We start from the raw sequence: 26,361 nt of genomic DNA, 5'->3' as shown, positions 1-26,361 counted from the left end.
GTCCGGGAAGATCCCATATGACGCGGAGCGGCTAGGCCCGTGAGCCATGGCCGCTGAGCCTGCGCGTCCAGAGCCTGTGCATCCGGAGCCTGTGCTCCGCAACGGGAGAGCCCACAACAGTGAGAGGCCCGCGTACCGCAAAAAAAAAAAAAAAAAAAAAAAGAACAAAAGATCTGAGCAGATGTATCACCAAAGAAAATATATAGATGGTATATAGCATATGAAAAGACACTCAGCATCATATGTCATTAGGGAAATGCAAACTAAAACAATGAGACATCACTATACACCTATTAGGCAAAGATCCAGAACCCTGACAACACCAAAAGTAAGCAAGAGTGTAGAACTCTCACGTATTGCTGACGGGAATGCAAAATGATACAACCATTTTGGAAGACAGTTTGGTGGTTTCTTACCAAGTTTAACATACAGTCCAGCAATCACACTGCTTGGTATTTACCCAAATGAGTAGAAAACTTCTTTCTACACAAATCCTGCACATGAATATTTATGGCAGCTTTATTCATAATTGCCAAAACTTGGAAGCAACCAAGATGTCCTCCAGTAGGTGAATGGATAAACAAACTGTGGTACATTCAGACAATGGAATATTATTCTACGATAAAAAGTTTTCAAGCCATGAAAAGTCCTGGAGGAACCTTAAATGCATATCGCTAAGTGAAATAAGACAGTCTGGAGAGGCTACATACTTTATGATTCCAAGTATGTATGACATTCAGGAAAGACAAAACCATATAGAGACAGTAAAAGGACCAGCGGTTGCCAGGGATTCGGGGGTAGGAAGAAAGAGGAATGAATAGGTGGAACACAGGATTTTTAGAGCAGTGAAACTATTCTGTATGATACTGTAATGGTGGGTACATGAAATTATACATATGTTGAAATCTATAGAATTTACAACACAAAGAGTGAACCCTAATGTAAACTATGACCATGAGTTAATAATGTATCAATATTCATTCATCAGTTTAACAAATGTACCACACTAATGCTAAGTGGTAATAGCAGTGGAAACTGAGACGGAGAGAGTATACGGGAATTCCCTTTATTTGTTGCTCGGTTTTTCCATAAACCTGAAGCTGCTCTGAAAAATCAAGTCTGTTTGTTGTTGTTGTTGTTTTGTTTTGTTTTTGACCCTCCCACACGGCTTGTGGGATCTTAGTTTAGTTCCCCAACCAGGGATTGAACCCAGGCCCTCAGCAGTGAAAACACAGAGCCCTAACCACTGGACTGCCAGGGAATTCCCTAAAATCTGTTCATTTTTTAAAAGCAATTAATTCTTATAATCGTGCAACTTAACTAGTAGGAGCAAAAGTGTGCATGTACTACACAGAGGAACCTACTCTCTGTGAGCATCCAGCCTCTTTTTTTCATATGCTTTGCAGAGGAAACAGAGCTCATTGGTTAGGAATCCTGAGTAGTGGCCAGATATCTGTAAGGAAAACCAGGAGGGAGCCGTTAGTGTTTTAGAAACCAAAAGAAGAGGAAGTTTCAAGGAAGAGGCATAAAGACAACAATGTCAAGTGCTTCTTAGCGATTAAATAATATACGATTGATTTATTCAACAAATATTTAGTAGTGACCTACCATGTATACATCTGATATCTTGTCTCTCTCTCTTTTTTTTTTTGGCCTCACCACGTGGCATGTGGGATCTCATCAAACCTGCACCCCCTGCAGTGGGAGCGCAGAGTCTTAACCCTGGACCACCAGGGAAGTCCCGAAATGTAGACTTTTTTTAAAAAGCCATTTTACTTTCTTCTTGGAATGCTTTTCTGCATCCCACCCACTTCATGTGACTAATTCCTGCTTATCTTTCCCATTGGTGCTTATTTTATTATTTTCTTTTTATTTTGGCCGCACCATGCGGCATGTGAGATCTTGTCTCTATATCTGCTGAGGATACAGAGAGGTAAGTAGGACATTCCCAAATTCCTGTCTTCATGAATTATAATCTAGTGAAGACAGATACTGCATAATAATAAAAGGAGCCAGCTACTGTGAGAGCATATAGCTGGTGATCCTAACCTACCCACTGGATCTTGCTAATCATTCCTGAAGAAATGATGTGTAAGCTGGATTTGAAGAAAAAGTGTGAGTTACTGAGGTGAGTGGATAGGTGAAAATAGAAGTCGGGAGATCACTGGGGGACCTGAGAAGGAGCAGGCTCACTGCTGTGCATACTGAAGAGATGCCGAGCACCGAGGGTTTTCTTTTGAACTGTTAGAGGATTGAATTTTCCTTCAGGTTTTATCAGCCTCAACATTCCATTCTACATTCTTTCCCCAGGTATAGTAGTGGAAGATTGTCTGATTTTGCTTCAAAACCTGCTAAAAAACAACAATTCCAATCAAAATTTTTTTAAAGAAGGCTCATATATTCAGCGTATGAAACCTTGGTTTGAAGTTGGAGATGAAAATTCAGGCTGGTCCGCACAGAAAGTGACTAATCTGCACCTAATGCTACAGGTATACTGTCCTTAGACATAAATGTGATAAGAATTTTGACAGTGATCCTTTCAAAGAAAAGAAAATGGCTTGTGTTTGATAAATCCAGGATGTTGAGTTGGTTTCAGATGGGCTTTAAAAAAAAAAAAAATACCCTTTTAATATGGAGATTTGCAGTTATACGCAGAGATGGAGATCCCCCCACACACACCCATCAGTTAGCTTCAATAATTATTAACATCTGGCAATTTTGTTTCATCTTTTATCCCCCTCTCTGGCCCTGCAGGATTATTTTAAAGCAAATCCAAACACAGTTTCCTGATAGGTTTTGCACTAGAAAATAACAGGTTAGGTTGTTGAGTTGAATTTTTAAAATCTACTATCTTCAATTAAGGTTCTAATATCATAAATTTTAATGCTCAGAATATTAAGTTCAAAGAAATTCATTCAGGAAACATTTACTGAGAGCCAGGCACTGGATGCTTGGAAATGAATGGTAATGTCCCTGCCCCCAAAGATTAATAGTCTTGAGTTTTAAATCTAATGCAAATTAAATTGACAAATCACGTGTAATTTTATTTAAGCTTTATGGTGAAAGCTTGGTGGTGATAGGCAGTAAAAGTGAAGACAGTAGGATCCCAAATGAATTCTACATCAGAGAAAATGATGAAGTTTTTAGAATATTTTACTTCCTTATCCCTTTATTGAATTTCCCTTCTCCAGACCCTTAAGCTTATATGGGTCTCCCACCTTACTGACTCTCTAGTGATTCCTGTGGGTCGAGTGTCTGAATTGTGCCTGCATCTCTGAAGTTGTGTTCCTCAAAACTAGATGGTTAATCAGACTGGTAATTAGAATCCACATATTGTTTCATGCTCTGGGAGTTGCCTGCATAGCACTGATTGATAATTAGGGTGACCATATGCCCCAGTTCACCAGGCCAGTATTCATTTTGTAATTACTAATAGTGTCCGCTTTCACTTCAGAAGTGTTCCAGTTTAGATAATAAATTATATAGTTAGCCTATTTAGAATATGCCTAAAAACTGTTAGGAAAATATTTTATAGGAGAACATGGGCAGAATCTTTCTATTTATACTCACATCTTCACTGTCTATATTTTTACTTGTCAGTATTACACATTTCAAGGTTATTAGTTTTTTATGTTTTAGAAATAGTGTCCCAAAGTGATCACTGAAGAAATCAAAGAGGAAATTAAAAAATACCTAGAAACAAATGACAATGGAGACACGACGACCCAAAACCTATGGGATGCAGCAAAAGCAGTTCTAAGGGGGAAGTTTATAGCAATATAATCTCACCTTAAGAAACAGGAAACATTTCGAGTAAACAACCTGACCCTGCACCTAAAGCAATTAGAGAAAGAAGAACAAAAAACCCCCAAAGCTAGCAGAAGGAAAGAAAGAAATAAAGATCAGATCAGAAATAAATGAAAAAGAAATGAAGGAAACGATAGCAAAGATCAACCAAACTAAAAGCTGGTTCTTTGAGAAGATAAACAAAATTGACAAACCATTAGCCAGACTCATCAAGAAAAGAAGGGAGAAGACTCAAATCAATAGAATTAGAAATGAAAAAGGAGAAGTAACAACTGACACTGCAGAAATACAAAAGATCATGAGAGATTACTATAAGCAACTCTATGCCAATAAAATGGACAACCTGGAAGAAATGGACAAATTCTTAGAAATGCACAACCTGCCAAGACTAACTCAGGAAGAAATAGAAAATATGAATAGACCAATCACAAGCACTGAAATTGAAACTGTGATTAAAAATCTTCCATCAAACAAAAGCCCAGGACCCGATGGCTTCACAGGCGAATTCTATCAAACATTTAGAGAAGAGCTAACACCCATCCTTCTCAAACTCTTCCAAACAATATCAGAGGAAGGAACACTCCCAAACTCATTCTACGAGGCCACCATCACCTTGATACCAAAACCAGGCAAGGATGTCACAAAGAAAGAAAACTATAGGCCAATATCACTGATGAACATAGACGCAAAAATCCTCAACAAAATACTAGCAAACAGAATCCAACAGCACATTAAAAGGATCATACACCATGATCAAGTGGGGTTTATTCCAGGAATGCAAGGATTCTTCAATATACGCAAATCAATCAATGTGATACACCATATTAACAAGTTGAAGGAGAAAAACCATATGATCATCTCAATAGATGCAGAGAAAGCTTTCGACAAAATTCAACACCCATTTATGATAAAAACCCTGCAGAAAGTAGGCATAGAGGGATCTTTCCTCAACATAATAAAGGCCATATATGACAAACCCACAGCCAACATTGTCCTCAATGGTGAAAAACTGAAACCATTTCCACTAAGATCAGGAACAAGACAAGGATGTCCACTCTCACCACTCTTATTCAACATAGTTTTGGAAGTTTTAGCCACAGCAATCAGAGAAGAAAAGGAAATAAAAGGAATCCAAATTGGAAAAGAAGAAGTAAAGCAGTCACTGTTTGCAGAGGACATGATACTATACATAGAGAATCCTAAAGATGCTACTAGAAAACTACTAGAGCTAATCAATGAATTTGGTAATGTAGCAGGATACAAAATTAATGCACAGAAATCTCTGGCATTCCTGTTCAATAATGATGAAAAATCTGAAAGTGAAATCAAGAAAACACTCCCATTTACCATTGCAACAAAAAGAATAAAATATCTAGGAATAAACCTACCTAAGGAGACAAAAGACATGTATGCAGAAAATTATAAGACATTGATGAAAGAAATTAAAGATGATACAAATAGATGGAGAGATATACCATGCTCCTGGATTGGAAGAATCAATATTGTGAAAATGGCTCTACTACCCAAAGCAATCTACAGATTCAATGCAATCCCTATCAAACTACCACTGGCATTTTTCACAGAACTAGAACAAAAAATTTCACAATTTGTATGGAAACACAAAAGACCCCGAATAGCCAAAGCAATCTTGAGAACAAAAAATGGAGCTGGAGGAATCAGGCTCCCTGACTTCAGACTATACTACAAAGCTACAGTAATCAAGACAGTATGGTACTGGCACAAAAACAGAAAGATAGATCAATGGAACAGGATAGAAAGCCCAGAGTTAAACCCACGGACATATGGTCACCTTATCTTTGATAAAGGAGGCAGGAATGTACAGTGGAGAAAGGACAGTCTCTTCAATAAGTGGTGCTGGGAAAACTGGATAGGGACATGTAAAAGTATGAGATTAGATCACTCCCTAACACCATACACAAAAATAAGCTCAAAATGGATTAAAGACCTAAATGTAAGGCCAGACACTATCAAACTCTTAGAGGAAAACATAGGCAGAACACTCTATGACATAAATCACAGCAAGATCCTTTTTGACCCACCTCCTAGAGAAATGGAAATAAAGACAAAGATAAACACATGGGACCTAATGAAACTTAAAAGCTTTTGCACAGCAAAGGAAACCATAAACAAGACCAAAAGACAACCCTCAGGGCCTCCCTGGTGGCGCAGTGGTTGAGAGTCCGCCTGCCGATGCAGGGGATACGGGTTCGTGCCCCGGTCTGGGAGGATCCCATATGCCGCGGAGCGGCTGGGCCCGTGAGCCATGGCCGCTGAGCCTGTGCGTCCGGAGCCTGTGCTCCGCAACGGGAGAGGCCACAACAGTGAGAGGCCCGCGTACAGCAAAAAAAAAAAAAAAAAAAAAAAAAAAAAAAAAAAAAAAGACAACCCTCAGAATGGGAGAAAATATTTGCAAATGAAGACACTGACAAAGGATTAATCTCCAAAATTTATAAGCAGCTCATGCAGCTCAATAACAAAAAAACAAACAACCCAATCCAAAAATGGGCAGAAGACCTAAATAGACATTTCTCCACAGAAGATATACAGACTGCCAACAAACACATGAAAGGATGCTCAACATCTTTACTCATTAGAGAAATGCAAATCAAAACTACAATGAGATATCATCTCACACCAGTCAGAATGGCCATCATCAAGAAATCTAGAAACAATAAATGCTGGAGAGGGTGTGGAGAAAAGGGAACACTCTTGCACTGCTGGTGGGAATGTGAATTGGTACAGCCACTATGGAGAACGGTATGGAGGTTCCTTAAAAAACTACAAATAGAACTACCATATGACCCAGCAATCCCACTACTGGGCATATACCCTGAGAAAACCATAATTCAAAAAGAGACATGTACCAAAATGTTCATTGCAGCTCTATTCACAATAGCCCGGAGCTGGAAACAACCTAAGTGTCCATCATCGGATGAATGGATAAAGAAGATGTGGCACATATATACAATGGAATATTACTCAGCCATAAAAAGAAATGAAACTGAGCTATTTGTAATGAGGTGGATAGACCTAGAGTCTGTCATACAGAGTGAAGTAAGCCAGAAAGAGAAAGACAAATACCGTATGCTAACACATATATACGGAATTAAAAAAAAAAAAAAATGTCATGAAGAACCTAGGGGTAAAACGGGAATAAAGACACAGACCTACTTGAGAATGGACTTGAGGATATGGGGAGGGGGAAGGGTAAGCTGTGACAAAGCGAAAGAGAGGCATGGACATATATACACTACCAAACGTAAGGTAGATAGATAGTGGGAAGCAGCCGCAGAGCACAGGGAGATCAGCTCGGTGCTTTGTGACCGCCTGGAGGGGTGGGATGGGGAGGGTGGGAGGGAGGGAGATGCATGAGGGAAGGGATGTGGGAACAGATGTATATGTATGACTGATTCACTTTGTTATAAAGCAGAAACTAATAAAAAAAAAATTAATTAAAAAAAAAAAAAAAGAAAGAAATAGTGTCCCAGTGGTAAGCTTGATATTTTTGCTCAACACTGCTTTCTTAATAAAGGAAATTCATCTAGAAAAGTAATTTTCAAAACGTGATTGGAGAAAATGAAGGGATCTGATGATGTACAAATTACATATATGTTTCCTGCCAGAGTGAAAATTTAAACTGCTTGAGCAGCTTACTCATGTTTTATAGCTTAGGGTACTATGTAAATAATTATTTTTGAAGAAAGTGTCACTTGTTAAAAAGTAAAAGTACTATTTTACCCCCTAAAAAAATTTAGAAGAGTGCTGCATATAAACAGAAAAACACAGTATTCTAGTTATATAGTAAGTTAATTCTTTAAGTATTCTTTGCTTTTAGAAAGTGAATAAACTAGATACTAATCTTGAAGAACATAAACTTCAAAATAAAGAAACTGAGTTTAATTCACTTTAATGTATTCTCCACGCAAAGACTGAGTAGTTGATGTAGTCATAGCTTCACAGGCCACAGGTTATCTTCTGCTTTTCAACCTATTAGAGGGCTCTTTCTGGATAGCTTTATTGCTTATATTTAAGGTTGCTTGTATTTCAAGTTCTGTATTATGCACCAAATGAAAATGCATTACAACTGATGATAAACAGTCCTTTTTGGATAGATATTTCCATTTAGAATTATTCATCATCACAGTTATAATTATGATGGAATTCTAGGCCACTAAAAATTGAAATTGATCCACTTGAGGATAGTTCATTCAAATTTTGCAAATTAAATTTGGGGGAAGCATCTTATTGAAAAATTTTTTAGTTGTAAAACATTTAAATTTTTTCTTGGAATGATAATTTTATGACTAATTCTACCTACAGGAATCCGTTCTATACCATTTTTGGGATAGATACTGCCAGTGACTCTCAGAAAGCTCATTACCTTATGAGAGATTCCTTTTCATTATTATTATATTTGTTATGGTGATCTGCGATCAGTATCTTTGATGTAACTATTGTAATTGTTTTGGGGCACCACGAATCACACCCGTGTAAGATGGAGAACTTAATCGATAAATGTGTGTGTTTGACTGCTCCACTGACTGACTGTTCCCCATCTCCCTATTTCCTGAGACATAACAATATTGAAATTAGGCCAGTTAATAACTTTACAGTGGCCTCTAAGTGTTCAAGTGAAAGGAAGGGTCCCATGTCTCTCACTTTAAATCAAAAACTGGAAATGATTAAGCTTAGTGAGGAAGGCATGTTGAAAGCCTTCATAGGCCAAAAGCTAGGCCTCTTGCACCACTTAGCCAAGTTGTGAATGCAGAGGGAGATTTATTGAAGGAAATTATAAGTGCTACCCTAATGAACACATGAACGATAAGAAAGTGAAACAGCCTTATTGATGATATGGAGAAAGTTTTAGTGGCCTAGATAGATGGTCTAACCAATGACAACATTCCCTTAAGCCAGAGCCTAATTTGGAGCAAGGCCCTTACTCTCTTCAATTCTGTGAAGGTTGAGAGAGGTGAGGTAACTGCAGAAGGAAAGTTTGAAGCTAGCAGAGGTTCATGAGGTTTAAGGAAAGAAACTGTCTTCATAACATAAATGTACAAGGTGAAGCAGCAAGTGCTGATGTAGAAGCTGCAGCAAGTTATCCAGATGATTTAGCTAAGACAATTAATGATGGTGGCTACACTAAACAAATTTTCAATGTAAATGAAACAGCTTTCTACTGGAAGAAGATGCCACCTAGGACTTTCATAGCTAGAGAGAAGCCAGAGAGAAATCAATGCCTGGCTTCAAAGCTTCGAAGGACAGGCTGACTCTCTTGTTAAGGGCTAATGCAGCTGGTGACTTTAATTTAAAGCCAGTGTTCATTTACCATTCCAAAAATCCTATGGCTCTTAAGAATTATATGCCAAATCTTTTCTGCCTGTGTTCTATTAAATGGAACAACAAAGCCTGGATGACAGCACATCTGTTTACAATATGGTTTACTGAATATTTTCAACCTACGGTTGAGACCTACTGCTCGGAAAAAAAAGATTCCTTTCAAAATATTACTGCTCATTGACAATGCACTTGGTCACCCAAGAGCTCTGATGGAAGTGTACAAGGAAATTAATGTTGTTTTCATGCCAGCTAACACAGTGTCCACTCTGCAGCCCATAGACCAAGGAGTGATTTTGACTTACAAGTCTCATTATTTAAGAAATGCATTTTGGTTCTTTGTTTTTTAATATTTATTTATTTGTTTGTTTGTTTGGCTGCACCAGGTCTTAGTTGCAGCATGCGGGATGTAGTTCCCTGACCAGGGATCGAACCTGGGCCCCCTGCATTGGGAGCGTGGGGTCTTAACCACTGGACCACCAGGGAAGTCCCTAAGAAATACATTTTGTAAGGCTGTAGCTGCCGTAGATAGTGATTCCTCTGATGGATCTAGGCAATTGAAAACTTTCTGGAAAATGAAGAACATTTGTGACTCATGGGAAGAGGTCAAAATATCAACGTTAACAGGAGTTTGGAAGAAGTTGATTCCAACCGTCATGGATGACCTTGAGGGATTCAAGACCTAAGTGGAAGAAGTAACTGCAGATGTGGTGGAAACAGCAAGAGAACTCGAATTAGAAGTGAAGCCTGGAGATGGGACTGAATTGCTACAATTTATGATAAAACTTGAATGGATGAGGAATTGCTTCTTATGGATGAGCAGAGAAAGTGGTTTCTTGAAATGGAATCTACTCTTGGTGAATATGCTGTGAAGATTGTTGAAATGACAACAAAGGATATTACAAAAACTTAATTGATAAAGCAGTGACAGGGCTTGAGAGGATTGACACCAATTTTGAAAGAAATGTGGGTAAAATGCTATCAAACAGCATTGCATGCTACACAGAAATCGTGAAAGGAAAAGAAAGCCGATGCACTAAACTTCATTGTTGTCTTATTTTAAGAAATTGCCATAGACACCCCAACCTTCAGCAACCACCACCCTGATCAGTCAGCAGCCATCAACATCAAACTCTACCAACAAAGAGATGGTGACTCGCTGAAGGCTCAGATGGTGGTCAGCATTTTTTAGCAATAAAGTATTTTTTAAATTAAGGTTTGTCCATGTTTTTTTAGACATAATGTTATTGCACACATAAGGGACTACAGTATAGTGTAAACATGACTTTTATTTGCAATTAGAAAACCAGAAAGTTTGTGTGATTTGCTTCATTGCGATATTTGCTTTATTGTGGTGGTCTGGAAGAGAACCTGCAGTATCTCCGAGGTATGCCTGTATTTTTTAAAAAGCAGGAATAGAAGGGTAATAAATTTAAAACAAAAACCAACAAATAAAAACCACTGACGTCTAACTAGAAAGGTCCAAGAACAAGAGCCACTGTGTAGTCCTAAAGCCTCTCTCCTGTGATATCAATTTATTAATGAAGCCTCTTTGAGAATGTCTGCTAGGCCAGACATGGAAACGTTAACTATTTCAATTCTTCATAATTTACTGATTTAACTACTGACTGAGTTTTCCCACAAATTCTAGTGATTGCCAGTCACCTTTTTATTCACCAGCAGTAAAAAATAGCACTTTTCATACCCATTTTATTTTTTATATTTTATCTCCCCCCACAAAAACGTCCCCTTTCTTAGTGAAGTTGTTATCTATCATATGCACCAAGTATAGCAATAAAATTATTTTAGTCTCCTCTGTTACATCATTGATTACTTCTGTACATTTAGAGTAACATTTGTATAGCACTTTGTCATTAATAAAGTATTATAAATATACCATTTGATCTTGATATATATATATAAGATTTTGTACACACATATACATAGAACTCTAGTTTTAAAATGTACGGTATATACAAATTTATTTTGAAGATGTAACTGTGCTGAACAGTTCTTTAAGATAACATTTTTCATGTCTCTGAAATTTCATGCTCAAGGTTAGACTAATCATAGCATCATAGAACCTTAGGGATTTAATTAGCATTAACAGTCAATGAGGCTAACACCTTGCCTGATGCACAAATCTTCAGCCACGTCTCCAGTTGTTCATTTTACCCTCTCTTTAAATATTTCCAGTTTGGGGGGAATTTTATCACCCCTCAGGCCATGTCTGTTTTCAGACCTGCTTTACGATTAGGTCTCTCATCGTTACTTTCATAAGAAATCTACCATCCTCTTACTTACTCATTATTCATTTTTTGAATACGGACTGTGTTACAAATAGTGTGCTTATTGTTTGAGATACAAAAAATGACTGAGGCAGTTTCTACTTTCTGGGAGTTCACAGTGACCTGAAGGAGATAGAATTAAGGAAATAGCATAATGTGGTATGTACTGTAACAGAACTATGGCCATGAGACCGTGAAGGAAAGAGCTCCTAGATCTGGCTGAGCAGTTGAGGGAATCCTTCACCTAGGTTTTCTGTTCATATAGATCAAATTTGTCTCAAGACTTTTCAGATCTTTAAAAGACAGATTTTGTGTTCTCTTTCTTTCGCAGCTTGTTCGTGTACTGGTTTCTCCAAATAACCCTCCCGGTGCTACCAGTAGCTGCCAAAAAGCTATGTTCCAGTGTGGCTTACTGCAGCAGCTTTGCACTATCCTAATGGCCACTGGAGTTCCTGCTGATATCCTGACTGAGGTAAACCAAATAAAGGCAGAGGCTACTCTGTGGAAGCTGAAATCAGGAAGCCTAGGAAGAATTAGATATCAGCTGAATGAAAAATAGGAATTGTTAACCATTCTTGTATGTTAAATTCCTTATTGACCCTATAAAACATTAGCATAATGATGACTGTATCAATTCCAAAAGGTGTATTCATTCCTCAAGTTTAATAGTATATAAATAATGTTAAAGCTTAGAAGATTTCTCATTAATTTTATTGTATTCAACAGGAGTGTACAGTATGATTTATGTTTTTAATTTTGAGAAAAGTATGACTTAGTCAAGTAAGATTTGAGTCTTATTCATAGAATAATAAATTCTTTTTCCTTGACATATGGCATTTTCTGTTTCCTGCCTATTAAGAAAAAGAAGTTAGTTTGAAGAAAAGAAAGGTTTAGTTTATTTAATTTTTTTTCTCAAATTAACACATGCATATTAAAAGCACAGATAATAGTAAAAGTTTTATAGCAAAAACTGTCTTTGGACTCCCTCCTCCCTACCCTAAGCCCCATTTCCCCCCTATATAACTTTCCCACTTTACTTCCTCCTTGTCATCCCAGTAATTTGTATTTAAATCAATAATCAGAGTTTATAGTTTTATGACTATTCCAGTACTGTTTCCTGCTAAGCCAAATAGAGCCCTATATCTTTTTTTTAATAACCCTTTTTCTTTCCTGAGTTATAATAGTGTTCTTTTTTCATTTTACGGATTTCCTATGTATCTATACATATTAACACTATCATACGCTTAACACATTGTTCCCCATTCCAGACCTTCTTATGGAAGCCCTCCATCTTCCTACTCCAATATGGGCTGCTTATTCTCTATTTCTGCCACACATCTCTTATCCTGGGACTTTCATTCACCATCCTCCAACGATCCTTTTTCATCTCTCTTAACTTGGGGATTCCTTGGTTATCTGGATTCTGTGTCTTTTTCTCCCACCCCTTGGTTCATTATCTTATTTTACTTAACTTCCTGAGAGAGGGCAAATGGCAAGATAATTTTTTAGCTCTTTCATGTCATTCCTCCACCTGCAGTATGACTCTAATGTTTGGTTAGGTATGGAATTCAGAATTGGAAATCATTAACACTCAACTTTTAGAACATTATTCCAGTGTTGCTGTTAAGAAATCCGAACCCATTTTGACCCTTCATCCTTTTTGTGTAACCTGCTTTCTCTCTCTAGAATCTTTCTTTGTTTATGGTTTTCTGAAATTTACTGGTGATGTGCTGTACCACACACCCCACCCCCACCCCCAATAATTTTGGGGCCCTTTCAATCCAGAGACATAAGTACTTCAGTTCTGAGGATGTTTTACGTATTCCTTGACCATTTCCTCTTTTCTGTTTCTGCAACTCTATTAATAGATTGTTGGACTTTCTGGATCCAGTTTGTCTTCTTATTCTGTTTTCTTGGAGGTTTTTTTTCAACTTCATCCTTAAATTGAATTTTTTATTTGTTACGTTTTAAATTTGTTCTCTGATTTTATTTTTAAGCATCCTTTTCTTGTTTCATAGAAATGGATTCTATCTCTTAGGAGATATTAATTTTAGTTTTTTGAGATTTAAAATGCATGTGGTCAAGTGTTATTTTTAGTTAGAGGCCTACGCTTAATGTTTTAAAATGTTATCTCAAGAAAGTGTTACAAGTCTATAATGCTGTCACTGATTTTTTTTGGTGTCTAAGTTTTGCCATTTAAAAGCAAAAAGCAAATGAATATAACATTTTCTTCTTTTGAAAACAGGGTTTTTCCCTTGACTGACTTTCTCTAAATTCTCTCCCCCATCCCCATTCATTACAGACCATTAATACTGTATCAGAAGTTATTCGAGGCTGTCAAGTAAACCAAGACTACTTTGCTTCTGTAAATGCACCTTCAAACCCACCAAGGTAAGAAAGGGGAAATACTGAGATCTCACAGAGGAAGTGAAAGCTTACTTTGGGATTTTAGGATATCTCATATACATAGCTTATTCTTTTAAGAAGTTCAGTCACGTGTTTTGAAACAGATTATCTGACAAGATAAATATGTTGGTATTTAAAGAGTTTGTGGTCTTTGGAACTTATGTATTTGGGCTCAGGTATCACTTCCTAGCTATGTGCCTTAAGCAAACAGATCACTTCATTTCTCACAGCTGCAGTTATCTTTTCTGTGAAATGGAGATGAAAATAGTTACTCGCTTGTGTTCTGGCTATGGTTTTTCAGTCAAAAAAATGACTAGTTATTGATTTGTGTACCTGGATTGCAATGTTTCTTTTTGTTCTTTTCTTTTTAAATACAACAGACCAGCCATTGTAGTACTTCTTATGTCCATGGTTAATGAAAGGCAGCCATTTGTATTGCGCTGTGCTGTTCTCTACTGTTTCCAGTGTTTCTTATATAAAAATCAGAAAGGACAAGGAGAAATTGTGTCAACACTTCTGCCTTCTACTATTGATGGTAAATAATTTAGTTCTTTTTTTCTTTTTAATATTTATTTGGTTGCACCAGGTCTTAGTTGCGGCAGGTGGGCTCCTTAGTTGCAGCATGCAGGTGGGACCTAGTTTCCTGATCAGGGATCGAACCCAGGCCCCCTGCGCTGGGAGCACAGAGTCCTATCCACTGCGCCACCAGGGAAGTCCCGTAAATAATTTAATTCTAATTTCAGTTTTAAAGTAAGTAAGTGTCTTTTAAGCTTTTAATGATAAAATATATCATAAATGTGTAGTAGATATTTAAATGTAGAATATTAGAATGTAATAGAATATTTAAAATATTGCATTGCCTTGAATTTGTTTTAGAAATGTAGTTTTTAATTAAGGTAATAATTTCTGGAGATTACCATCATCAGTTTGATGCCTAAAGTATTCTAATATTTCTTTGTTCTGCAACTTTTCTTCCAAAGTACTTTTTTGTCATCTTTCCATTTGTTTTTGAAAAAAACAGACTTTTGAAAGTGTTACTTAATACTACTAATTAACAAATTTTTAAGTAGCATTTCATACTGTTTTGTGTGTTTGGAAAGCAACATAATTAATTTTTGCCTTATTATCTGCCTGCCATCTTTGTAGCAACAGGTAATTCAGTCTCAGCTGGTCAGTTGTTATGCGGAGGTTTATTTTCTACTGATTCACTTTCAAACTGGTGTGCTGCTGTGGCCCTTGCCCATGCTTTGCAAGAAAATGCTACCCAGAAAGAACAATTGCTCAGGGTTCAACTTGCTACAAGTATTGGCAACCCTCCAGTTTCTTTATTGCAACAGTGCACCAACATCCTTTCACAGGTAAAGTAGCCAGCAAAACTTCTCTAAGGGGGGAGGGGAAGAAAGTTTCACTTTGATGTCAGTGATACAAGGATTTAAGGATGTCCTTAGTAGATGTAGATGAAAAAGGAGAGAGGCAAGGACTGCTCATTAGCTTGTTGTCACCAGAAACGGTTTTGTGGAGAGAAAGCAATAAATATTCTGATAAGAATGGTTTTGCCAAATTGTGAATGAGGTCTGCATCATGATGGGAGCACATGTTCTGGACAGAAAGGTGTTTTTTTTTGGATTTGTTTTCTTTTTATATCATCCACACAATTCTTGCATGTCATTTTCTGTTTCTGCATAATAGCTGAATTTGGGTCATTTATGAGAGGGAATAGAATAGAGTGGTTCATAGCTGTGCACCTCGCTCTTCTCTTCCCAGAGCAATTGATCTTCCTTTCAGAAAACAGAAATAAAATAGCATTCCAGTGCTTATATAGGTAAACAGTAAACCCTCTGATGTTTGTGAGTTCTCAAATCCTCAAAATGCCAAGACATATAATTTACCTAGTAAGATGTAGGTAAACAACTTAAAGTGTTTACAATCCTTTAGACTCCTAATGAAAGCAGTTAAGCTTCATTGAAATGTGGATGCTAAGGCATTTAGGAATGTCCCTTACTATTATTAGATGATTTGCCCACATGTGCCAGCCTTGCTGTTAAACAATTCAGGTTCATGCTTTAGCAAAACTGTAAAGTCATAGACATTCAGATTCACTCAAGGAGAGTAAAAATGTACATAAGCCTAAAATTGATCTATCCACTGGTATTATCCTATCCCTTCCCCCTGATATTCGGAGTCCTTCTTAGTTCTTAATTTTGCCACACTGGTTGAATTGTTTTATTGTGAGCTTTTAGAGAATATCCGTGCTATCCATGTGAAGTCATAAATGAAACCTTGAAAAGTAACTGTACTGAAATGGGAGTTGAACACTTCCTTTGTTGCTTAGAATAGGTTTACTTTGATTGAGAGCCTATTTTATCTTTATCATTTGTCTCTTAGCGATTTTTTAAAAGTACCCCAAAGCATTCATATCCTTACTTATTTAATACTTGTCATTCTCTTGTTGCTGTGTGTGGAAACAGCTGTTCATTTCTTTTTTTCTTAATTTTTTATTGGAGTATAGTTGATTTATAATGTTGTGTTAGTTTCACATGTACAGCAAAGTGAATCAGTTATACATATATCCATTCTTTATTAGATTCTTTTCCCATATAGGTCATTACAGAGTACTGAGTAGAGTTCCCTGTGCTATACAGTAGGTCCTTATTAGTTATCTATTTTATATATAGTAGTGTGTAACAGCTTTTCTTGAGCCAAACAGAAATTAACTACCCAACAGTCATCACCACATACTTCACTCTAACATTGCAATTGCAATTAATGCATAATGAGAAATCCTCAAGATAGTGGTGTGCTACCAGTCTAAGTAATGACAGTGCTATAAAATTATCCATTCTCCTCTAAAATATATGTACATTGTTATATAATAAAAGATTAGAACTATCCTGTCCCAAATTATTGGCTTGGGTTTCTAGAGACTGTATTTGAGGGATTTTTCTAGATTTACATTTTTCTAAAGCAGTAATATTTATGAATAATTTTTCATGTATAATTTGCAGGGTGATAAGATCAACCGACGGGTATGTATTACTTGTTTGGGCTTAGGCATTTTCCTCCTACAGCAAGCCTTTTTCTTTGTCTTGGGTTTTGCTGATTGGTTTTTTTAACTGCTTGTTTGAAGTTATATTCTACTCACACTTGTATGTGTCAGCAAGTTAATCTCTATCGTGGCTCTCCAGTTTTTCTCCTTGGGGTATTGTAGTGGTGTTATTAAGGACTATAGGAATGAGAATCTGAAGCTATACTTGTGCTTCCTCTGGGGATGCTTGCACTTTCTGGAATTCCTTGGTTTTGGGTTTTTGGTGTGATTTTTCACCCAAGCTTGCTTCTTTATTTCCAATGAAACCATTTCAAAGGTAGTAAAATTTAGGATTAAGAATTTTGTCTTTAATCAGTATATGAAAGAATGTGATGACTTTTATATTACTTAGGTTATTGAAAATATACAATAGTAAGTATAATTTTGTAATTTGAAAGAGTGTAAATATCTTGAATTATTCTGGATGTAACCCATATGCTACACTACCATTGGGGATTAGTTTTTGATGCGTGTTGGGGAGAGTGTGATTTGTGTTTGGTTTTGATTTGTTTTCTGGAGTATTTGGCAAAAATGGCATGTACCTTAATTCTATACTTGGAATTTGTGTTCATAATTTGTGTTCAGTTATGCAGTGTGGATAGTAATAACTGAGGTCCTATTAGGAATTGTATCTGTGTATGAGCATGATTTAACACATGTTAATAACTCACACACAGACATATTGGACAGCTTTAGCTGGCAGAATTTTTTATATTAGGTAAAGTACTTTATAAGTATACATGTCATTCATTTAAAAGGGAAATTTTTGGAGGTATAATTTATATACAATAAAATGCACAGACCTTAAGTGTTCAATCTGATGATTTTTGATGGTTGAATATACTTCTGTAACCACCACCCAAAACAAGATATAGAGCATAGTATTCAGAAACCCAAAAAGTTCCATCATGTCCCTGTCCTGTTAATTCTCTGTCCTCAGAGGCCACCACTAAAAAGTGAATCTGATCATAATATTCTAGAACCTCATTTTAATACTTAAACACTGGAAGTTTAAACTGTTAGCTTTTCATATTTTTTAAATGAACAATGCAAAAATACTAAACTTGAAATCCACAGAGTAGAAGTATGAGGGATTTTTATTTAGAAAATATAATTGGGGCAATATAGTAGCTTATGTTAAAGGTGATTCAGGATCGTTTATTTTGTCTGTGGTTCTCTTCCATCCTATAAAATCTTTGGTTTTGTCAGCGGTTCACAAACTCTAGGGGGCTGAGAAGAGATAGGTACTTTTTCTTGACTTAAACCTGTAAACAAACATGCAAACAAATGTGTTTGTGTAACACATAAACAAAATGAGTAGTTTTAGCCTTTTTTTTTTTTTTTTTTTTTTGGCTGCGCTGCATGTCTTGTGAGATCTTAGTTCCCCAACCAGGGATCGAACCTGCGCCCCCTACAGTGGAAGTGTGGAGTCCTAACCACTGGACCGCCAGGGAATTCCCAACTGTGGTATTCTTTTAGCTGGTCTAGCTGTTTATATTGTAAGGAATCCATCAGAAAATGAGAGAGCACTGAAATAGAATGTTTTGATAGCTTTTATTGCTCAGTTTCTAATTTTACTTGTTTGGAGGGATAGAGCAGCTTGGTCAGGATTTTGTTGGATTTATATTATTATCAACATTTTATGATAGTATACTGGACAAATACTGTAACATTTTTGCACTCTCTAATAGTTTATTTTTCTTTTCATTTTGGAAAATTTCAAAAAATAGAAAGTAGAAAGAGAATAATGTCCCTCATTCTACTACCCAAAGGTCTACTGGTAAAATTTCAGGCTTTTTTTTTCCCTATACTGTTTATTTACATAGCAGTGATCATACATTAGATTCTATTTTGTATTCTGCATTTTTTCTTACAAGTATTTTCCGTGTTATTAAACACTAAATCAACATTACTTTGTATGGTTGCACAGTATATATTTCAGTAAGTAGATATACCCTAAGTTAGTTAATTGCACATTTAATTATCATTTAATTAAATATAATTGCACATTTAATTATCTCCCATTTTTCCCTGTTGTAAATCATGGTTTGATGAACATCAGAATAACGTAGTCTGCACAAAAGACCATTATTATAAAGTCCTCACTTTGCACTGTTTACAGTATGCATGGATTTCTGTTAACGCAGCAAAGCAAGGACTTGCCTGCATTTCACTGATGTTTAAAAAAAAATTATCCCAGCAATTGTATCGTTTTTTTTCTTTTCCCAGTTCAAACTTCCGCCATCTCTTTTAAATTGGGGGCATTAGTTTTATGCTTTTAATATGCTAGTTGGTAGAGAGTTGTCGAGTCACAGAGTTAGAAATGATGGTAATAGTTTATGACATTTGTAGAGCACTCACTGTGTCCCATGTGCTGGTCTCTAAGTTCTTCACGTGTATTAACCCATTTATAATCCATGAGATACAGGTATTAACTGTTACCCCTGTTTAAGGACGAGGAAGAGAAGTTAAGTAAGTTGCCTGAGGTTTCATGGTTGTTGAGTTTTAGAACCAGGATATGAATCCTGGTATCCTGGCTTCAGAGCCTATCCTCTTAACCTCTTTGAGATCATTTAATCCAACCACCTCTGTTTACTAAATGAAGAAGTTGAGGCCCATGTAGCGTATTGAACTTGTCCAAGGTAAGGCAGTAGAATATTTGGTTCTTCTAATTCCAAACCAAATGTCATTTTCACTGACACCATACCGCCACTCTTAGAATTAAAACTTTAGTCCTTTAAATTTGGTTTAGAAATCAAAATGATACACGAAGTCTTGGCCCCAACCCTGTCCTAGTTCTCCGCCTCCTGTTACTCTTTTCTTCTACATCTGGAAGTGTTTTTTCCACATACGCCCTGATCTGCACCTTGGTGTTTTGTTTTGTTTTGTTTCACTTAATAGAACCTTGCACTTCTCCTCACAAAGTAAAGTAAGATTAGGGTGTGCTAGGTGCTCTCTTCCCCCACAGCCTCCCAACAGTGTGTTGTCACACTTGTACTTTTGCCAGTCTGCTGATAGGTGGACAATGTTATCTTAGTGAGTTTTAATTTATATTTTTCTTACTAAAAGGCTGAATAGTTTTCTATATATTTATGTATCATTTGAAGGTTTTTTCATTAAACTCTTATCATCTGCCCATTTTTCTATCAGGTTGTTAATCATTTCTTCTTTATAGGAACTCATATTAAGTAACTTAACCCTTGTCTGTGATAAGTTACAAATATATTTTTCCTGATAGGATCTTGGTGTTTTGCTGTGGATTTTTTTTTTTTTTTTTTTTTTTTTTTTTTGGTATCAGACTTTTATCACTTCTACATTTTAAGTCATACTTAGGCTTTCGCCACTTCAAGATGTTAAGGAATTTGCCAGTATTTCCATCTCATACTTTCTGGTTTCATTTTTGCATTTAAATCTTTGTTCTCTTTTTCTCTGAATTGTGTGAGGTATGGATCCTCTGCTCTTTCAAACTGCTCTCTAGTTTTGCCAACATCTTTGAAGTCTGTCTGTAACCACTGATAGTTATATTCTGTCTTTTTCACATACTAAATTTCCATTTGTAGCTGGATCCTTTCTGGACTTTCTGTTCTACTCCTTGATTTCTGTCTGTTCATGCGGTAGTATCACCTCATTGCTCTCTTTCATTTTTTTACAGTTTCTCTAGCTATTCTTGCTTGTTTATTTTTCCATTTGAACTTGAAAACCAGGTTGTTTCGTTCCAGAAAAAAAAAAAACCTGTTGATATTTTTATTTGGATCACATTAATTTTACAAATTAATGTAGAGTCAGTATCTTCATGATCTTCAGTCATTCTCTCTAAGAACGTGTCTTTCTGTTGATTTGTGTCTGCTTCTGTGCTCTTAGAAGTGTTTTTAAACTTTCCTCATTTAGGTTTTATACAGTTTTGATTAGGCTCATTCCTGAGTACTTTATCTTCTTTTGTTGCTGTAGTCAACAGGGTGTTCCATTCTATCTTCTACCTGTTTCTAACTAGTTATGTTTGACTGTGCTCTTCTTAACCTTCAGTTAGACCCCAAAGGACCCACTTTTCAAAATTGAATCTAATTCCATTTTTGTTTACTCAGACATCAGCCAGTGATTTGATAGAATGCCCTTGTGTATACAGTGTCGGTATATTTGGTACCTACAAATGGTATTCCAGTAATAAACTTTTTGCGTATAACCAGGGGAAATCAACAAAATATTCACATTTATAACTTGAGTAATTAGTTGTAAATGCTCTGTGGCACATAGTCAGTTGAGAATAACTGTATGTTTTTAAACTTCAGTGTACTTGGGTAACATGAAAATATACTGTGGACAGTAATGACATAAAGGCAAGGAAAAAGTAAAAATAATGCCTTATGTAAAAACTAAATTCATGCTGATTAATGCTTACTTGGCAAATCATTTGAAGAGGTCTAATTTGAATTTGTTTAATTAAATATTAAATATACTTGAAAAAAGATTATGGAAAGTCCAAGATACTGACATCAAGGTTCATGAAATTAGAGTCTGGCTGAGTGATAGAAATTTTTCAAAACACAGTAATGGTTACTTTAAATCCATTCCTTGTCTAGATTTTTGAATAATTGCATTTTGGATATTTTCTGAAATTACTCCCAGAGCGATGCATTACTCTGCTAATTTCCATTATTTTGTTTCACGCAAGTTTTGTTTTTCTTAAACAAAAATACAGGTTATGTAATATAATGTGGGCAATGGCAATATTATGAGCTAAGAGAATATCTCATATAAGAGATACAAATGTGTTGTATTAAAATTTAGGAAACTGTAATGTTGATGGACATGCTAGTTTTCAGTACTGTTTAACATACTTGGCAGCAGTATAGTTAGTGGTTTGAGGCACTTAGCTAATTTAAATAAATCTTTTTCTCCTTCATTAAGTTTGTGATTTCTCATTATTTGGCATTTCTCAGGGGGGTTGCAACATGGTTTATTTATTTTCTTGTTAGAGAAATATATTCGTTAGTGAAATTTGACTAAATAATTCAGGAGATTATTTCTTTGTATTTTTCTTGATGTTTTTTGAAGGACGTAGAATTTGTCCTTTTATGAGAAAATTGTTCTTAAAATTCCTATTGAAACATCATAAATTTGCCAGCAAATTTATGTTTTTGTAAAGTGTTTTAGGATTGATAAAATTTTTTAAGCATCCACGTCATATATTTCTTCCTTAGCATATCAGATTTTCCATTAATAGTATTTTAGATAACCTGGTATATGCTTACGAGCATGGATCAAGTCTAATTTCTGCTCTCTGTTTATTTTGGGAAGTGCAGCCCAGAGAGTATATAAGAATGCATTCTCTTGTTCAATTTTTAAAATCCAGATACCTGACATATCTTTCATAAGATGTTAAATACCTTTTTATGCAGATGGGGAGGGATCTTAGGGCAACTTTAAGTTTGAAAAAAATAAAACAAGATTTCTGCCACCTTGTTTATTGCAGGGAAGCAAAATACAGACAAGAGTTGGATTACTGATGTTGCTTTGTACCTGGCTTAGCAACTGCCCCATTGCAGTAACACATTTTCTTCACAATTCAGCCAATGTTCCCTTTGTATCCTTTATGTTTTAGTAAGATGCATGTAAGTATTTACCTTTTTTATCTTTTCTATTTCTTCTTCTCAACTAGAGTTAGCTCCATGCCCCAGATATTTGAATCCTTTTTATCTATGTTACAACTTTTTAAACTGTTAAGGTGACAACGATGCTTACTTAAGGTGTGTGTGTGTGTGTGTACACATGTACCATTGTTTTATGTTTGCTCGGACTGTATAGAATTTTTTGTAGAAACTCTTACATGAAATACATGTCAAATTCAAATTGTAAAACAAAGTATTCTGGATATTATGAACCATTAGTTTTCTTAACAAAGTTTTCAGCTTACAGGACAAATTGCAGAAAATCTTGGAGAGGAAGAACAGTTGGTCCAAGGCTTATGTGCTCTTCTGTTGGGCATTTCGATTTACTTCAATGATAACTCACTTGAGAGCTATATGAAGTAAGTAAGGGGAAAATGCCAGGGAAAAATGACTTGCTAATGTCATCAAACGATAATGATAATTTTTTTCTGCCAAAGTATAATGTAGACCAAGCTTTTATGTTTTGTTATGACTTTTTTTTTAAGCATCTCAATATGCTTATCTCTGTAGAGAGAAACTGAAACAGCTGATAGAGAAGAGGATTGGCAAAGAGAATTTCATAGAGAAACTAGGATTTATTAGCAAACATGAGTTGTATTCTAGAGCATCTCAGAAACCCCAGCCAAACTTCCCCAGTCCAGAATACATGATATTTGATCATGAGTTTACAAAGCTGGTAAAAGAGCTTGAAGGTAAGACAACAAAGTTTATCTTGATATTCATTAGAAAGTAGTACCTAGGATTATATTGCATATGTATATTCTGGATACATGCAGATTATATGATAAGCCTGAAAGTATTTTTTTTCCTAGCTCTTGGTCTGTGGCCCACTTAAGGACTTTTGGCATTCAGTAAGATTGGAAAGATAATTTCTTATTTCTCATGCAGTTAGGCCATATGTTTTTACTGACTAAGTCTTAATAATAAAACAGTATTTTAAATAAGTCTTCTTTTACAGGTGTGATTACTAAGGCTATTTACAAGTCCAGTGAAGAAGATAAACAAGAAGAAGAGGTGAAGAAAACACTAGAGCAGCATGACAGTATTGTGACTCACTACAAAAATATGATTCGAGAGCAAGTACGTACTGATAAATTGTATACAATCTCTGTTATACTGAAAGTATAGATACTTCTCTAATTTAGGGAGGAATTTCTCTCGGCATTTCCAAATGCAAGAGGATACACAAAGTAAAACTCATCGTTTTCCTAAATAATTCAAAAGCATCTGAGTATTCAACACACTGAGAGCTTAGTATGTGCTAAGCAAGTCTAGTGGTAAAGATAATCGAAGGTATATGACAGCATTGAGAGGCACCTAACTTAGCTAGGTAGGAGCAGGTGCTTGGAGAAGACAGAGAAGCTGAGTCCTAAAAGGATGACTATGAGTAAGCTAGGCAAGCAGAGAGAGGGACGGGAGGTGTTACTGGCATGGACACAGAACACTCGTTGGCTGTATGAAGGAGAATTTGAGAGGCAAGGCTAGAGGGAGGGAGCCCAAGGAGGAGGTGGTGGTGGTGGGTGGCAATTGGGAAACTGATGGTTGAAGATGATGATAGCAGCTGCTGTTTTGTGTACTGTGTTCTAGGTGCTCACCGAATACAGTTAAACACCATCTCATTTACTTTTCACAACATCCCTTCAAAGTAGCTGACATCTGCAGTTCAGAATAAATGAGGAATCTGAGACTTAGAGAATTTAAACTTGTCCAAGGTCACTCAGTGCTTTGTGGAACAGAATTCAAATACATGTGTGTTACTGGGACTCTAAAGCTCACACTGTGTGGTGTAGAGGGGACGGTCCTGAGAAATGTGGAAACCAAAGAAGATAAAACTGACAGCACTTGGTAGTGATTGGACCTGGGGACGAGGGAGTAGAAAGGGTCAGATACAATCCTTAGATCTCTGTCTTGCGCACCCGAATAGATGATATTAAATTAGATAGAACAAGAGGGAGCTGATTTACTAGAGTGCGTCGTGATGAGTTAAGTTGAAACTACATTTTCAAAATCATCAGCTGACATTTTCTTTGCAGGATACCGATGAACCCCACACTTGCCTAGTGTTGAGCACCTTAAACCTTCCATTACATTCCTTCAGGATGTTTCTTGGTTTTCTTCTCTCATTTAATTCCTCACTGTGGTATATAAACCTTTATTGGAATGGAATCTTAGGAAGTGCTGCAGTATTATGGTGTTAAAATTCCAGAGTCATGAAAACAATACACGGGGGCATCTCACGTGAGGCAGGCTGCTACCCCTTCCCTGCACTGCCCTCCACCCCCTGCTGATTGTGACAGCTTGAGGCAGGTGTGGCTAGTAAGAGCTTTTGTGTAGAGCCTTCTACATGAGAGCTGCCGATGTATTCTTCTCTTCCCCACAATCTGTATTGTTGAGAATGAAATTCTCAGAAAGAATAAAAATATATTAGTGGTGTATTTAGCGTTCAGTCTGAGCTTTTCAGTTTCTAAGCAAATTAGTAAATTAGAATCATCTTTGAATGATCCAAATTTGAATCATTACACTACCCATGGTTATTAGGATTTTTCATCTGTCTCAGTACAAATTTGGAGTCATTTCCAGATGGTAAAATGTAATTTTTAGAGCAATGGGAAATAAATACTTGGAATGTGATATTATAGCTTGCTTGCACTTGGAGCTGATAAATATGGTTGATTTGGAAGAAGAAAAGAGTGATTTGACACAATTAGTATAATCACTTTTCTTTAGAAATGTTAATTTTAAATATTCTCATCACTTAGAATGCCATTTGACAATTAGGCAACAAGCATCGAGAGCTGTAAAATATTTATGTAAACTTTGAATTACATTTGATAATGCATCCTAAGGAAATTCTCCAAAATTCAGGAGAACAGTTGTATGGACTAAAATATTTATTGTAATGATATTATCATTTAGAAAAATGGAGAGCAACCTCAGTGTTGCTTTTAAGTATAAATTACATTGCATCTACTGATTAATATTGGGAAATTCTGACTGAATAGTAAGCAAATTAAAGGTTACAAAATGTATGTGGACGGATTATGACAAGTTTAAAAAACCTGAGTTGAAAAGAATTAGAAGAAAATGAAGACAGATCAAATTCTAACTAGTTACACTAGGGTGATAAGAGATTAAACCTCTTTTTTTCAGAGTTCTAAATGTTCTATTATATGATTGTCTTTTAATGTTAAAAGTAACAGAGGTATATACATATATATATATACATATATTAAGCTTCTTAAATAATTTGGTATAAATGTCTTAAATAGTTTGATGGACCATAAAATGAAGTTTTTAAAATTGACCTCCCCCCACCCCCAAACCAAAATTACAGTGAGATTGCAGACTGCGCCATATAATGGGGCCTTGAAATCTTACAGTTCTGCTGCATGTTAATTGGCCTTGGTGCATATATTAATGTGTTATTGCTTAATTATTGAATGCTTTTGGAAATATTGAGTAGTTTAACATCCTCACCCAAAATAATCTCTAATTTTTAATTTGTTCATCCTCTTAATGCTAACTAGTCTGAATTTAAAACACTTTAATTATGTTTTGGTTCACAGGATCTGCAACTTGAGGAATTGAAGCAGCAGATTTCTACGTTAAAATGTCAAAACGAACAGCTCCAGACAGCAGTCACACAGCAAGTATCTCAGATTCAGCAACACAAGGATCAGTATAATCTTCTTAAAGTACAGCTAGGTAAGTGTAGCTAGCCATTCCTGTTGTAGTGTCCCCAGGAGCTGGACAA

At 36.0% G+C, this 26,361-nt stretch overlaps 1 protein-coding gene across 1 annotated transcript in view; it reads left to right on the top strand.

Annotated features, from left to right (window-relative positions):
• The window catches only part of USO1 (USO1 vesicle transport factor), a 101,160-nt gene that overhangs the window by 64,423 nt on the left and 10,376 nt on the right, over positions 1-26,361 (top strand). The window contains exons 9-18 of the mRNA XM_082611417.1: positions 2,311-2,489; positions 11,782-11,922; positions 13,753-13,841; positions 14,237-14,391; positions 15,003-15,214; positions 22,412-22,522; positions 22,848-22,966; positions 23,118-23,299; positions 23,566-23,687; positions 26,174-26,312. Coding sequence (XP_082467543.1) covers positions 2,311-2,489; positions 11,782-11,922; positions 13,753-13,841; positions 14,237-14,391; positions 15,003-15,214; positions 22,412-22,522; positions 22,848-22,966; positions 23,118-23,299; positions 23,566-23,687; positions 26,174-26,312 — 1,449 coding nt within the window. The remainder of the gene's footprint in view (positions 1-2,310; positions 2,490-11,781; positions 11,923-13,752; positions 13,842-14,236; positions 14,392-15,002; positions 15,215-22,411; positions 22,523-22,847; positions 22,967-23,117; positions 23,300-23,565; positions 23,688-26,173; positions 26,313-26,361) is intronic.

Source organism: Mesoplodon mirus, assembly GCF_964341445.2.
Source record: "Mesoplodon mirus genome assembly, chromosome: 2".
Lineage (NCBI taxonomy): Eukaryota > Metazoa > Chordata > Mammalia > Artiodactyla > Ziphiidae > Mesoplodon > Mesoplodon mirus.
Note: the sequence above shows the minus strand (reverse complement) of the source record. Positions and strands in the feature narration are given on the sequence as shown.